Source organism: Diadema setosum, chromosome 14 (genome assembly GCF_964275005.1).
Source record: "Diadema setosum chromosome 14, eeDiaSeto1, whole genome shotgun sequence".
NCBI lineage: Eukaryota > Metazoa > Echinodermata > Echinoidea > Diadematoida > Diadematidae > Diadema > Diadema setosum.
This window is the reverse complement of record NC_092698.1, coordinates 23,127,476-23,141,985: the sequence shown is the minus strand read 5'-3', so window position 1 is coordinate 23,141,985 and position 14,510 is coordinate 23,127,476. Positions and strand designations below refer to the sequence as shown.

General features: G+C 38.4%; 2 protein-coding genes across 2 annotated transcripts in view; both read right to left on the bottom strand.

The window, feature by feature from the left end:
• Nucleotides 1-2,013: 2,013 nt before the first annotated feature.
• LOC140238144 (uncharacterized) overlaps nucleotides 2,014-14,510 on the bottom strand; it is an 83,225-nt gene continuing 70,728 nt past the window's right edge. The window contains exon 19 of the mRNA XM_072318083.1: nucleotides 2,014-2,921. Within this exon, the coding sequence (XP_072174184.1) occupies nucleotides 2,917-2,921 (5 nt within the window). The 3' untranslated portion in view covers nucleotides 2,014-2,916. The remainder of the gene's footprint in view (nucleotides 2,922-14,510) is intronic.
• LOC140237798 (uncharacterized) overlaps nucleotides 9,478-14,510 on the bottom strand; it is a 15,656-nt gene continuing 10,623 nt past the window's right edge. The window contains exons 9-11 of the mRNA XM_072317728.1: nucleotides 12,281-12,440; nucleotides 10,875-11,357; nucleotides 9,478-9,815 (exon numbers count right to left, since the gene is read on the bottom strand). Of these exons, the coding sequence (XP_072173829.1) occupies nucleotides 9,478-9,815; nucleotides 10,875-11,357; nucleotides 12,281-12,440 (981 nt within the window). The remainder of the gene's footprint in view (nucleotides 9,816-10,874; nucleotides 11,358-12,280; nucleotides 12,441-14,510) is intronic.

The following is a 14,510-nucleotide window of genomic DNA, read 5'->3' as shown; positions in this document are numbered from 1 at the left end:
TAGAAGGCTAATTTGTTTTACATGAGCACATTGCGGCCAGCCAGGCGACGTGTTCCAATGGAACTATTTAACGTTTGTTCATATTTCTGCGTATGAATTGTACGTCAACGAGTAGCCATTTCTCTGGTATGTACTCCCCAAACACACAAAAAAAGACAATTAATATAGAGTTAATTACGCTTCTAATAATCCGACTACGTGTGTCTTGGTGTCTCGAAGGCTAACCGGTGTTTTCCTATCGAACGGTCCAGTCGCAGTCTAGAGAGCTGTTAACTCTCCACACCTTTTATCTGGCATGATTATGAGAGGTTAACACGGCTCGTCACTTCATCCTTAAGTTCTTGCATTTCATCTCCAGTGAGATCCCCTTCCTCATCCCTCCACTAACGCATTGTTTATTTACTGATCTGTTCTAATCATAACAGTCGATTCTTAAAAAAGCAGGAGGGACCGAGAGCAACCGTTTTAACAGACACACACCGAAAACCTTCTTCGGGTAGGTTTCAACGAAGGGGTGTGTCCATTGATGCGACTATCCCACCCACCGGCCAGTGTCGCCTAGTATTCTAGGTCGTACACATCTACCTTCGCAGAAGGCTATCATTGATGTCAACTATAATACATAGGGATAAGTGGTTACAATCCATGCACGTGATTGGCGCTTGGCGTGTCAGTCATTCTCTGTCTGCAATATTAAGAATTTGTGTTGAGTGTATCTAAACAATGTTACCGCGGTTGCATTCTAATAGAAGGGCTGTCGGGGTAATGTCACGGTAATAACCCTAGCTGAAATTGACCAGAACTTGGCAAGAGTTACCGAGACAACGTCCGAGCAACATTTTGCGGGACCGTTTCAACAGGCAGGGTTAAAGAAAAAATTCCCGGACGCTACCCGGACGTTGTCGCTGTAAATCTAGTTTGAAAGGCTCAGTTAAAACGGGGCCAAGGCTTTATTATAAGTAAATCGGACCCCGTTTCTGTTGATGAGATGATGTTAGATTGCCTTTTTGTGTTAAGTAAATGATTAATTTTTGTAAGGGGAATATTTAAGAAGATCCATATTGTTATTATATAAAATTATCACTGTATATTATACGATATTGCGCTATGTAAAGTGCACATATACATCATGGCGCATTAAGCCATCAATGTGTGTTCTCTTGATAGATCCAGATGAAAGCCGTGACAGTACGAAAGCTTGATGAAATGAAAAAGTAGAGAGCAATATCCCTCTCAAATTTGATTTCTTCCACATAATCCTCAATGAGACGTTTCGGTCAGGATCGATCACTCGCATTAAATATACAAGTATTACATTGTTTATAATCTATATATTAATAGGCCTACACAATACACCATGTTGAGAATTCACGTATTGGCTCCAATATAACGAAGAATCAAGAAATAAACTGATAATGCATTTTTTGCCAATAAAGAATGAGTTTACTCGACTCGAATTTTCGGTGGCCTCCACCTTCTTCAGGAGTCTCGACAATGACGGTACCAAAACACAAATTGAAAAAAAAAAACGAAAACAAAAACAAAAACACCTAGATCTGATATATATGAGTGCGCGCTCTACATGTTCAATTTGTGTTTTGATACCGTCATTGTCGAGACTCTTGAAGAAGGTGGAGGCCACCGAAAATTCGAGTCGAATAAACTCATTCTTTATTGGCAAAAAAATGCATTACCAGTTTATTTCTTGATTCTTCGTTAATAGGCCTATATATATATATATATATATATATATATATATATACTAATTTGTACATACATATATATATATATATATATATATATATATATATATATATACTATACTATACACACAAACACACATATATATTCATTTATTATTTCACTATTTATCAGATGCCTCTCACATTTGTTGGCGTGGTTGTTTACTTATAACACAGTCACCAACCTACATACATAGCTTTTGCTAGGATAACACATGCAGTCTTCAGCGCAAGAACAGATACCAACGATATCTTGAAGGTCTTGTTCGTTTATTATGCATAATCTCTCCTTGATATAGATTAGTTCGGACCTTATAATGCAGGCATACTTTAATGAGAACATAGAGAATAAGCATTGGTAGAGGTATGGAAATCTACTTGCATATTTGATCCACACAGGTACAACCACACTTTATGAAAGTGTTTTATGCTCCTTCAAGTAACATTTTATGTCATTGTCAGAAGATATTGATTAACTTGGGATTGTGCCATTGTTTCTATTTTTACGTGCGATAAGCGAACAACAGAAACAAGATTTGAAATGTTACGCATTGAAACTTTAATTGGAAAGAAAGGTTACATGGAGGCTACATCACGTAATTACATTAAACCTTGTTTTGCATACTGCAGGAAGAACTACCGAAATGCATCTTGCGATAAAATATTTAAGATCACGCCCGCCTATAATAAATCCATTTCGGTATTTCAAACTCGTAGCTATAAATCACTATTATTCATTTCCTTCTTAGGTACAAAGGTTAAACAGAGAGACACGCGAGATATTGTGCAACTCAACTGAGTCATTATTCTTTTCTCTCAGATGGTATTTTACATAATTATCATCCACTAGTACACTTTACCAAATATCCTGATCGAAATGTTTCATACTTTGTCGGTATTCTGGTATAAGAGTCGTAACGTGGCATGGAAAAACCATGGAATGTGTGTGTGTTCCATATGAACACACCAGTAACTACGAAGCTAGCACACAATAATGTATGTGAATCTCGCTGTAGACGATGGCACATTAATGACTGAACAAGGTAAACCTACAGTAACTGTCAGCGTAAGTGTATAGTGAACGGTGATCACTGGATCGAGTCCGGTAGCGCCTCATAGCTGATTTCTCCAATCCAACCATGAGGGCGTTTTGATCGTGGAATTTTCAGCACGATTAATCTGGATGAAAGACAGAAGACAAAGTCAGTGAGAACTGTGGTATATAAATCTTGGACTATAGTTGAGGTCAACCAAGGCTAAAGTGAAATGTTCTTTCTCATCCTTTTACAACCAATGATGTTGATTGAATCTACATTTATCCACAGGGCTTCTTAAGCTTTTCGGTCTAAAACTGTAACATAACCTAGGTCGTACATCTTCGTTAATTTCATTTCACTAATCATAAATGAACCTCAAGTTTTAAAAGAAACCGAACAAATATGTAAATTCTCGATAACTGCCAGACAATCTTTACATCCAAACATCACTCAGGATTTATTTGTTAAGTAATTAGGCCCCCCTACTAGCACAGTGTTAAAGATTTTATTTTGATATCGCGGTATTGATAAATAAAAATTGATTTGCATCATTGTGATATTTTTAAATGGACTTCATCAGTATGATTATGTGCATTGCAATTTCTTTTGTTTTTACCGATACAATGTTGACCGTACGTTTTTTGGTTGTTTGTTTGTTTCTTTCTTTCTTTAAGATGCAAGGAATCATTTAAAAATCAGCCCTGACTGTTCATGGCTGAAAGGGCAAACCTTCCCATGAGTGGAGAATGAATTAATAAAAGAACAAAATATAAAGTAAAGAAATATCGAAATCTTCGAAACTTTCCTAGGTCTAGGTACATGAATGACTGTGTAAACAAGAGAAAGAGAGAGATAAAAAAAAAATCAATGCACTTGTGCCACTTACTTTGACAACTTTGTCTCGAGCATGACACTATCTTGCCACTTGAAGGTTGGACCATCTCATAGGATTGCGATCGGCCTTTGCCAAACTCCATGCAGAAGTAAGTCTTGCGACCACATCCGAGCTCTGCAAAAGAATCGCATCGAAAACAGAAAGATCTTTGTGTCTTGCCCTTGAAGCCACTACGTGTGAGAACGTATATGGATACTCTCTGAATATACACGGCAATGAAATGGAATAGTTTTTTCCCAAAAATGCAACTCAGAATAATATCCACATATCATTTTCCGAATAACCTTTGAAACTTTGAACAAATAGCGCACTTTAACCCTATTTCCACCGCCCCCCCCCCCCGACGTTTCGCCTGATTATTCCGCAACGCGTAATACTCTCGCCGCGACATTTTATGACTTTTTTCTTTCAAGTATCGCGCAACTTTTGAGACCAAATTTGTTGCTCCCGGGCATACCGTTTTGAAGCCACGCCCCTTTGAAAAAAATTCGTCCACCCAAAAATTGCTCAAAAACATGATTTTGTGTACAAATCCAATGTAAATTGTGTTTGTGCAATTATTTCATATAAAAATGAATATTTTTTACTTTCAATGGCTGATATTGATTTATTTTAGCCTGATTATGCTTTAAAAAGTTTCTGCGACAAATTTTGACGAAAAAAAAACACAAAAAGTGAAAAAATAGAATACATAAGAAATAATTATAAAGCCGAATTTTTGCTTCAATATTATTGTTGAGGATATTGAAAAGAATATGTTCACCAAAAAATTAGAAGTCTTGGAGCTTTATTTTTTTATTTATAGGCAAAAAAATATTTTTACATATATTAGCATAAATCAATTAATATAAAATACATGAATTAAAATTTGAAAAATCTAACTATACAGTCTTGTAGATTACACTGCCCTCTACCTTAGTGCAAATTTTCGCGAGGATCGCGTGATCCACGACCGAGATCTGATGGGGGGCAAAAAAAGCCCCCCCCCCCCCCCCGTGGTTTCAAGTCCCTCAAAAAACCCGGTGGGATTAGGGTTAACCTCGAATACACGCATTTACTAATTCTTTTCCAGCATACCTTTTAATGATAGAATCAACTGAAAATGGATACGTAGTAATCTTTCAGTTCTTAAGAGGAATATGAATGGAGCATACACTTACTGAAGTTCTATGCCAACTTTAAATACTAAAAATGCCAAAACTGCTGTCATTGAAATTCATGTGATAAAATAATCTCAGAAGGCCTTAAAATATTTACAATACCGCATACGGCAGAAAATGTGTGCCCAAATTACCAACCGTTACTATACTCTACACTCTAAGGCCTGAATTCACGAAGGTGGTACAAATGAAACCATGGTTTAAACCACGGACAAAAACCATGGAGCGCCAAGTGTCGCATGGAATATTTCGTTACGAAATCAGTCATTTCGTCGATGAAATGATTATTTTGTAACGAATTGACAACATTTTGTAACTAAATGAACATTTCGTCCACGAAATGATGATTGTTTTAACGAAACGGTCATTTTGTCGACGAAATGACCGATTTCGTAATGAAATATTCCGTGCGACACTTGGCGCTCCATGGTTTTTGTCCATGGTTTAAACCATGGTTTCATTTGTACCACCTTCGTGAATTCGGGCCTAAGAGTAATAGGTTCTATTACCAGACGATAATGTTGCACCTTTCAGACCAGTCAGCAACTTTAATTGTGCACTTTTGCACCTTTCTGGTCTGAAAGGTGCAAAATAGCACCCGTAAAGGTGCTCCCAGTATGCACCCTAAAAGTGAAAAGGTGAAGCTAGTTTTCCCACAGTGAATGGCCACGAAAATTGATAGAATATTAAGACATTCTGATAATCGTACATTGAATCCAGCACGAAGGAGGAAGGTGCAAAGCTTTCATAGAAAACGTGACTGATCGACTTAGTTTGACAGCAAATAGTAGTAAAGGTGTGATGTCACGGAGCCGTCGTGTGTTCTTCGTGTACGTAACTTCCTGTACTTTAGCAATGGTACACACGACATTCGCACATACGTCGCGAGAACTTCGCACTAGTTGAATGGTTTTGATCGACTCAGTTTGACAGCAAATAGTAGTAAAGGTGTCATTTCACGGAGCACGCAAACGATTGACGAAGGACGCGAATGGCAACATCCAGCATTCGTATTTTAGTCTGCAAAAGATCGTCAAACGAACGTAAGGGTTCGGAAGCGTCGTCAATAAAGTTCGGCAATGTCGTTTTAACTTCGGCGAGAATCCAAAAAAAAAAAATTGAAATCTTTTGCGAACCTTTTCCGCACACTTGGTCGTGATTTGCTCGTGATCTGTTCTCGAAAGTGATTTTAAAACCTCGTCGTTATGCGCAAGACCTTCGCAAGACACGCGCGATGTTCGCATAATGTTCGTGAAACCCCAAACAGACCCCGAAACTTTGGAGAATGTCTCGCGTATGTTTCGCGAAATCTGAAAAGTTTTTCCGATCATTTTACGACGTAACCGCAAACTGTTCGCGTACCTTTTGAGACATTCTCACGAATGCTTAGCGCATGTTTTGGGGATGAACTATGACCTACGTTTTTTACAAATCAAAATCGTAGCATACATCTAAACATCAAACAATTCTTAACAACTATAAAGAAAGGAAAGTCTCGCGTATGTTTCGCGAAATCTGCGAAGTTTTTTCGATCATTTTACGACGTAACCGCAAACTGTTCGCGTACCTTTTGAGACATTCTCACGAATGCTTAGCGCATGTTTTGGGGATGAACTATGACCTACGTTTTTTACAAATCAAAATCGTAGCATACATCTAAACATCAAACAATTCTTAACAACTATATAGAAAGGAATGTCTCGCGCATGTTTCGCGAAATCTGCGAAGTTTTTCCGATCATTTTACGACGTAACCGCAAACTGTTCGCGTATCTTCTGAGCTTTTAAGACATTCTCACGAATGCTTAGCGCATGTTTTGGGGGTGTACTATGACCTACGTTTTCTACAAATCAAAATCGTAGCTAAAGCGGGGTTCCCACTATCGTACGACCTATTACGAACGCCACGATTGGACATTCGTAACTGATCGTGGAAGTTTCGTTGAACTCGTCTGAAATTTCACGTTTGGATACGAGGTTATGCGAGTCCATACGTGTTGCTTCGCTTGGATGCGATATGGTCACGATTGGTCTATATCAAGCAATAGGATCTGTCACGATCTGGTCTCCCGTTCAAATACGATCCAGTGGGATTGCCCCGATTGAGTGCATGATTGGTTCCGATCTACCACTTTTATTACGATCGGGATCCCCTATTTGGTGCGTGCAGCTACGTTCTTATACGTTCCAATACGAATACCGCGAACCAACGCGGGCTGTTGAGATAAGATACGATATCTTTCACGTTCGGGATCAAAAGCGACCCCCATTTAGGGTGCGATTGGACCCGAATGGGAATATTATAGTCCGGCTGACGCAGTGGATTTCATTATTTCCTCAACTTCGGCAGAGTGATCAGGCCTACTACCCACAACCATTGATGATGGCAAGGATTGACAGGTTGAGGATGATGAGAACGTGACCTTTGCTGTATTGCGAATGACGATTACGTTATCGTCAGATAGAAAGCATCACCTATAAGGCCAGCCACAACTTCAGATAGTCCCTCCTCTAGGTTAACCTAAAGAAATTAATAGATTATTGAATTGACGTGCTCATCCCCCCCCCCCCAAAAAAAAAGAATACACAAGATTAGATCATTGCCCCATCTTTTCCAGAAAAAAGGTCAAGACAATGTTTTCACCTTTCTTTGAAATACATGAAGAAAATATGATGAAATTGAAGCTAAAAAAGAGAATGGGATCTTTCTGAATACTATGTGCTATATGCGATCAATATAAGAAAGTTGACCGAACTGATAGCATTGCTTGTGTGTTTGATTTCATATTGGCATATAGTATGTATCATATGCATTTTATTTCAAAATGTCGTCATCTCATGGGGTATTGAAAGTTTGGTTGGTTTGGCTTGATTTATTGTTTTATCTAACATTGTTTAACAAAACCGACATACACACAGAACAGAAAGATAACTCCCCTTAAATAATGTCACTTTTTAACCAAAAAAAAAATAATAATAAGCAAAATCATTTCGCAGGGGTATTGCTACACTTATCGACTAACATCTATGTGAAAAATAATGACAGTGATCTCTATGATTATGCACGAATGACCTTATATCCACAACAATGGTCACTTTTCAAAAGTCACAAAAGTTACTTTGTGGGGTATGTGGAACATTCTGCTTCTGGTGGATGTTTCAGTGGTATTGTTATCTTATATTTCATTGTGCCACCCCTCCCTTATTCAACCTCGCGGAATACAAAATATATACGACTTGCGAGTAAAATAAGGGCAAATGTGCAAAATAAGCAAAAGGAGAGTGAAAAAGTCGATCCCGATCAACACGATTAAGAAGCACGATTAGATAAGATTTGCTGCGTTTTAATACAATCTAAGACAATCTGATGGGATGCTCACAATCAAAAATTAATCGTGTTAAACGTAGAAAAATTTTGAACAGTCCAAAAATTTTCTACGATTACCGCGATTGCCACGATTGACCTCAAGATCTGATACAATCTAATACGATCTGATAAGATCACCACGACTGCTTTACGATTAAGACCACGATTTCAATCGTGGCGCCAATTGTGATAGTGGGAACCCCGCTTTACATCTAAACATCAAAAAATTCTTAACAACTATATAGTAAAAAAAAAAAAATCAAGACTAGCAAAGAGAAAGAACTGTTTGATGTACAAATGAAATCGCAGAATACACTTACAATTTATCTAAAGTATGCCAAAATCAAAATTGAAACTAGAGATTATGTGTTGGAGAAACTGCAAAAAAAAAAATCAAATGCTTTACTAGTGGAGATAGGTCCTAAGAAAAAGCTCTAGGTACGCACACAATTACAGGAAAGAAAAAAAAAATACTTCAACTCAAGACAGCTCCCACCTCTCCTTGGGTACATTTTCTCCCATGATAATTGAAAACTTCCGTCGCGTGTTCATTCGTGTACGTAAAATGCTGTACTTTAGCAATGATACACACAACATTCGCAGCACATACGTCGTGAGAATTTCGCACAAATTGCGCGAGAATGGTTTTCAGCTTTATTGTCGGAACACATTCGGAGAAAAACTTTTCCGAATGTTGGATTTTGTCATTCACGTCCTTAGCAAATCGTTCGCGTGCTCCGCGAAATCAGGCCTTATCAGAGATATACACAACATTCGCACGTACGTCGTGAGATGTATAAAACTGCTCACGATTGGTTGGCGGCTCCGTGTTCTTCGTGTACGTAACTGGCTGTACTTAATAATACACACGACATTCGCACATACGTCGTGAGAACAAACTACGCAAAAATGGTTTCCGGCTTCACGGTCAGAACGCATTCGGAGAAAAACGTTTCCGAATGTTAGATTTTGCCGTTCGCGTCCTTCGCAAACCGTTCTAGTGCTCCGTGAAATCAGCCCTGACACATTCGGAGAAAAAAAAAAGTTTCCGAATGCAAATGTATTGGACTTTGCCATTTTTTTTCGACATTTGCAAATCGTTTGCGTTCTTAGTGAAATCAACCATTTATGTAAAGGAATATTGTGAGTGTAAATACATCTCGCTGACCGTCAAAGGTATTCTAATAACCATACCTGGATATGCACACATAAACACAAACACACACACACACACACACGCACAAACAAACAAGAAACAAACAAGTACTGACAAATAGCTATTTTAATGATCGAATCAAGGTCTTACCCATTACAGGGAATTCGAAGGAGACTTCGCGAATTGTCATATCCGATCCAGGTCTAAGGGGAGTCTTGGACTGTTTAACGGTCAAGACGTTATCTATGCGATCGTACTCGGCTCCGCCTTGTTCCCTGTCGCTGGCGAAGACAGCCAGGTACCACTGCTGCGGGCCTTTTGGAATGCCCGAGTCTGCTGTAGATGACACGAAGAACTCCCCCGACATTGTGCCTGTGCCACTCCGGCCAACATTGCTGGCGCTAAATTGGCCCGACCGGACGCCAGTAAGTCTAACCTGCGTTGGGCCACTTGGGCCACCTATATTGAAAACAAAGTGTAAAAGAAACTCGTATCTCAGATCTTTTGAACTTAATACTTACCTCAGATCATTAAGTGGCAGAACGGATTTTGTATGATCTCACATCATGTAGTGTATAATGCATCGTTAGTGCCATGTATAGATTTATGGAATTCATTGGTATCCTTGAGCAGTCTAAACCAATAAATGACAACAAAACAAAAAAAAAAAAACCCGCACCGCATGCATTACATGATACATAGAAAAAGGGTGAAGGCTTACTTTATATCAGTAATGAACATGATGAACAATGTAATTCCATTACAATACTACTTGCTCTACAATTTCACCTGTGTAGAATCTATGCATGTTTGTTCTTTTGTTATGTTTTCTTGAGAGCCCAAGCACAATTACGCATTCTTAAGTGAATATGCTATGTTATCATCCTCGCTCAATGGATTTTGAAAGCACCCTCATCCGTATTCCAGTCACAGTAATTATGAACCTCTGTACCCGGTATAGCCTATTCTATGGACAATCAAATGCAAACTAAGGTTTAAAAAAAAATCAACTGAAAGTCTCCTTTAAAAGCTTACCCCGCTTCCACATAACAGAGATGCCAGTAGCCACCGTATATGGAAATGTAATTAGATATTTGTTTTAGTTCGTAGCGAGCCAATAGAGTCATACGGTGAGATTCTCCTCGTGGTCGCTCAAAAATGCCTGACTTCATAATCTTTGCGAACCCGTGATACAAGTTAGTCAAAGAGTGCTCTGCATGGAATGATTTTACGACTAACTCAGCTGCACGTAACCTCCGATTAAATGGCAACGTATTTTGGGAGTGAGTGTAAGATAACTATAATTTAAGAAAGTCTCATTTCATTGCTAGCACTGTTTTACCCTATTCACAGTAAAGTAAAAAATTACACTGGCTTCGTTTTTGTTTTGTTTTTAATGGGGCATGACCCCCATGAAGAAATATGCAGAATCGCTGAGGGTATGTGAAAAATACAAAGAAGTGAGGGATCTTTCTTCTTCTTCTTCTTCTTTTTTGGCGGATGTTTAGCTGCTCTTACCACCTTGGCCACCGCTAGGACGCGGAGGTTTGGGCTTGGAGCCAGACGAGCCGTCCTCGTTCAAACAGGTGATAGGAGAACACTTCGTGAGGGCCTTTCTAGGCTTCCCTTTCAGCGCAAATGAGCCGGTCTTCGAGAGCTCCACGCAGAGGAACCTGGTCTTCGAGCACGTCTGTCCATCGAGATTGAAATCGTATTGGTGATTGTTGAATCGCAGTACGCCTCCCTTTTGAAACGGACGGTTGGCTTCGTAACCGATGTCGAGATTGGCGGCAGCTACCTTTCGTCCTTTGCCGTTCTTCTTCGAGCTCCCCCAGGCTTCCAACGTCCATCCCGGCTCCATGTCTAGATCGGTTGTTGCCCTGCTGTCGTAGTTGACGCTGATGGTGAGGGTCATCCGGTTTGACTCGCCGGCGCGTACAGCGGTGAACGGTTCACGCACGATGCCCATGTTGGTGACGGTGAACGTTGGCTTCGGAGCGGCTAAATGTTCACGTGGGACAAGGTTGACAGGAACAATGGGGATGGCAGAATTGCGCAAGGAGTTGGCAGTGGAAAGTAAATCGTCACTCGGCAAAGAAAGTATGATTTAGGTACAAGACGGTGATAAGGTTTGTAGGTAAACGAAAATTTAAACACACAAAAATGGCAAAATATAACTGACTTTTAAGAGGTACATTGCTACTTCTTTTGTGTGGTTTCTAATAGATACAGTTTAGAAACACATGGAATGTCGATACCACCAATAAGTGGCATTGCATGATATCAGAATAATCTTAGCTGTGGAGCCTTTTTCAAGGCACAGTTACAATATGTACCAAACATAAGACGATATTAACTCTACATAAGTTGAAATCATTCAACAAACGTTAGCGGGAGGACATTTGTGAACAGAAAATGGGAGTAAATTTGAAACTTCATAAAAAGGCAGATCGGGAACAGAGGACGTCAAACCAAAAGAAAAGGAAAAAAAATGTCGGAATCAATATATGTGCTAGTTAATGTTAGACTCATAGCTGTGTGTGTACACAGCAGAAGAGGAAGGCTCTAAACTATTCTTGTGAAGTAACGAGTTTCTGAAAATTCAGCTCCTTTGTAGGGAAATTATGTTTATGGAGTAAGCCATTAATTGATTATGTATCTCGTATCCAAAATGAAATAACGAAAAGGGTTTTTTAGTCCTATCTCCCAATCCGTAACTATATGTGTCCAAGCTTTGGCGCGCTTTCCATCTTTTAGAGAATGGTTTCATCAAAACCTCCAACAATAAAATAGACAGGTTTCATCAAAACCTTCAAAAATAAAATGGACACTTGCAATCTCAAAGAGACACTAACGGCACCTCGGACTTCTGGATAGTTTGTGGAACCATCATTTTTTTTCCCGGTATTGCTACTTTGCCTTACCAGCACATCTGACCTTCTTGCATCCCATGAGATTCGAAGCCTGATTTGATCGCGCCAGGAGCTGATATGTTGGGTTGGGATTGTCCTTCTGAAGTCTGACACACAGGAACTTTACGTCCGTACACTTCCGACCACTCAAGTCGATGGTGTGAGAAACGCCCTGCAAGAAGTATAACCATTATGCTAGGATACTACTTAGTATATATATATATATATATATATATATATATATATATATACATATTCATATATACATGTACTACGTGTTACAAAAAAAACATTTCCCACTTTTGATCCTTAATAGTTCGAAAACTTTACATCAGATAACACTATCAATTGATATGAGTAATAGCTAAATAGTGTTCAATTTAGTTGGAGGTGCTATTGATCATGAAAGCATTAATCAGTTTCATAAAATCCATGATTGATTTTAAAGTTAAATTCCAGATTTTGGTCAAATTTGAACCCTCTGTACAAAATGGAACTTTACACAAGAACCAATGACGTGTATGTGAGTGTGTGCTGACAATAACCCTGAACAACAGACATGCATGAATACCACGAATACCACCTTTTTAGAGCTCTGCTGACTAGGCTTCTGGACTCTTGCTCAAAGGTACATGAATGATTTATTAATAATTCATGATGGATTGCCCTGGGCACTGCTAGTCTAAACTCATGGTAAAGGGTAAAATGCATGCACACAAAAAGAAAATAATAATCGCAGTTTTCATGTGCTTGCATACACTACATTTTAGGATGAATAAAGACTAGCAGTGACTGTGGATTTTTTTTCATGAATATGTGATAGGGCATTCCAATCCTGGCCTTTGTTCAGGACCATTGTCTGGGTGTTACACACACTCCCATACACACCAATTGACCCCTGTGCAAAATTAATTAATTCTTTTTTTTTTTTTACAGAGGCTTGAAAACAGAGCAAAATCTGAAACCTAACTTAGAAATAGATCTTGAATTTAATGAAACTGATTCATGCTATCATTTTCAAATTGCTTTCAACAAAATTATTGTACACTATTCAGCTTTGCTCATATCAATATCAGTCATATATAGTTTTTGAACTGGTAAAGATCAGAAATGGGAATTTTTTTGTAACACCTAGCATATATACATATATATCTACACGCACATAACATTCTTTGTAAGTTTTACCATATGATAATGTATATATATATATATATATATATATATATATATAAATATATGTATATATATGTATATACATACACATGTATTCTTTATAAGTATTACCACAGTGGCGGATCCTGAGGAGGACGCACCGGGCGCGCTCCCCCCCCCCCCTTTGTTTTTTGTTAAAAACAAAAGAAAAAATATATAAAAAATATATAAATAACCTGGTTTCATTTCACGTAAATTTGAATATATTACGAGGACGAAAAGGAATTAACATATGCACTTGTCAATACTACACCATAGTTTAGTAGATTTAATTGATAAGCAAAATTATGCATCTAATGATATATATCTATCTATCCTTATAAGTTGTAATCTTATTAAAGGTTTAATCTTTTGAAAAGTTATGAAGGCAGTGAATGGAGAGCAAAAATACATGAGATGTATGGTATCTGTTTAGATGTCTGGTCTGGGGTTTTTTTTTTTTTTTTTGTATCTAGGGTACTTTTTTGTTATTTCAAATGAATGTTATTGCAGGTACATGTTGGATATTAATTAATGTTTTTGTTGTTTGAAAATTATAGTTATAAGGTTGAGATAGGAAATTTTCCTTATACTTTAATATAAATGTTGCTGTTTCAAAAGCAAAAAAAAAAAATGTAATAATGAGTATGATCCATAAAGATACATTGTCAAGGGCGCCGGAAGCGGGGGGGGGGGGGGGGGGGGGGGGGCAGGGGTGGCACTTGCCCCCCCCCCCCCAAACAAAATGTTGGGGGGCAAAACGAGTTTTTGCCCCCCCCCCCCCCCCGAGTGCCCCCTGTAACAAATAATTAATCACTGATTTAAAGACCAAAATGAACAATAAAGGCATATTTCTTGTCTAAATGTTGTAATTTCATAACTGAAAATGCAAAAATTTTCGCCCCTAACGGGGCGAAAATCATAATACACTAACAACATACACCATGGTATCTATACACTAATAGTAACCTATGAGTAAATTTAGTGTATAGATGGTAGCCTCGTGTACTCGAGTGTGCCCGCTGAAACATATCTTTAGTAAACCTTACAT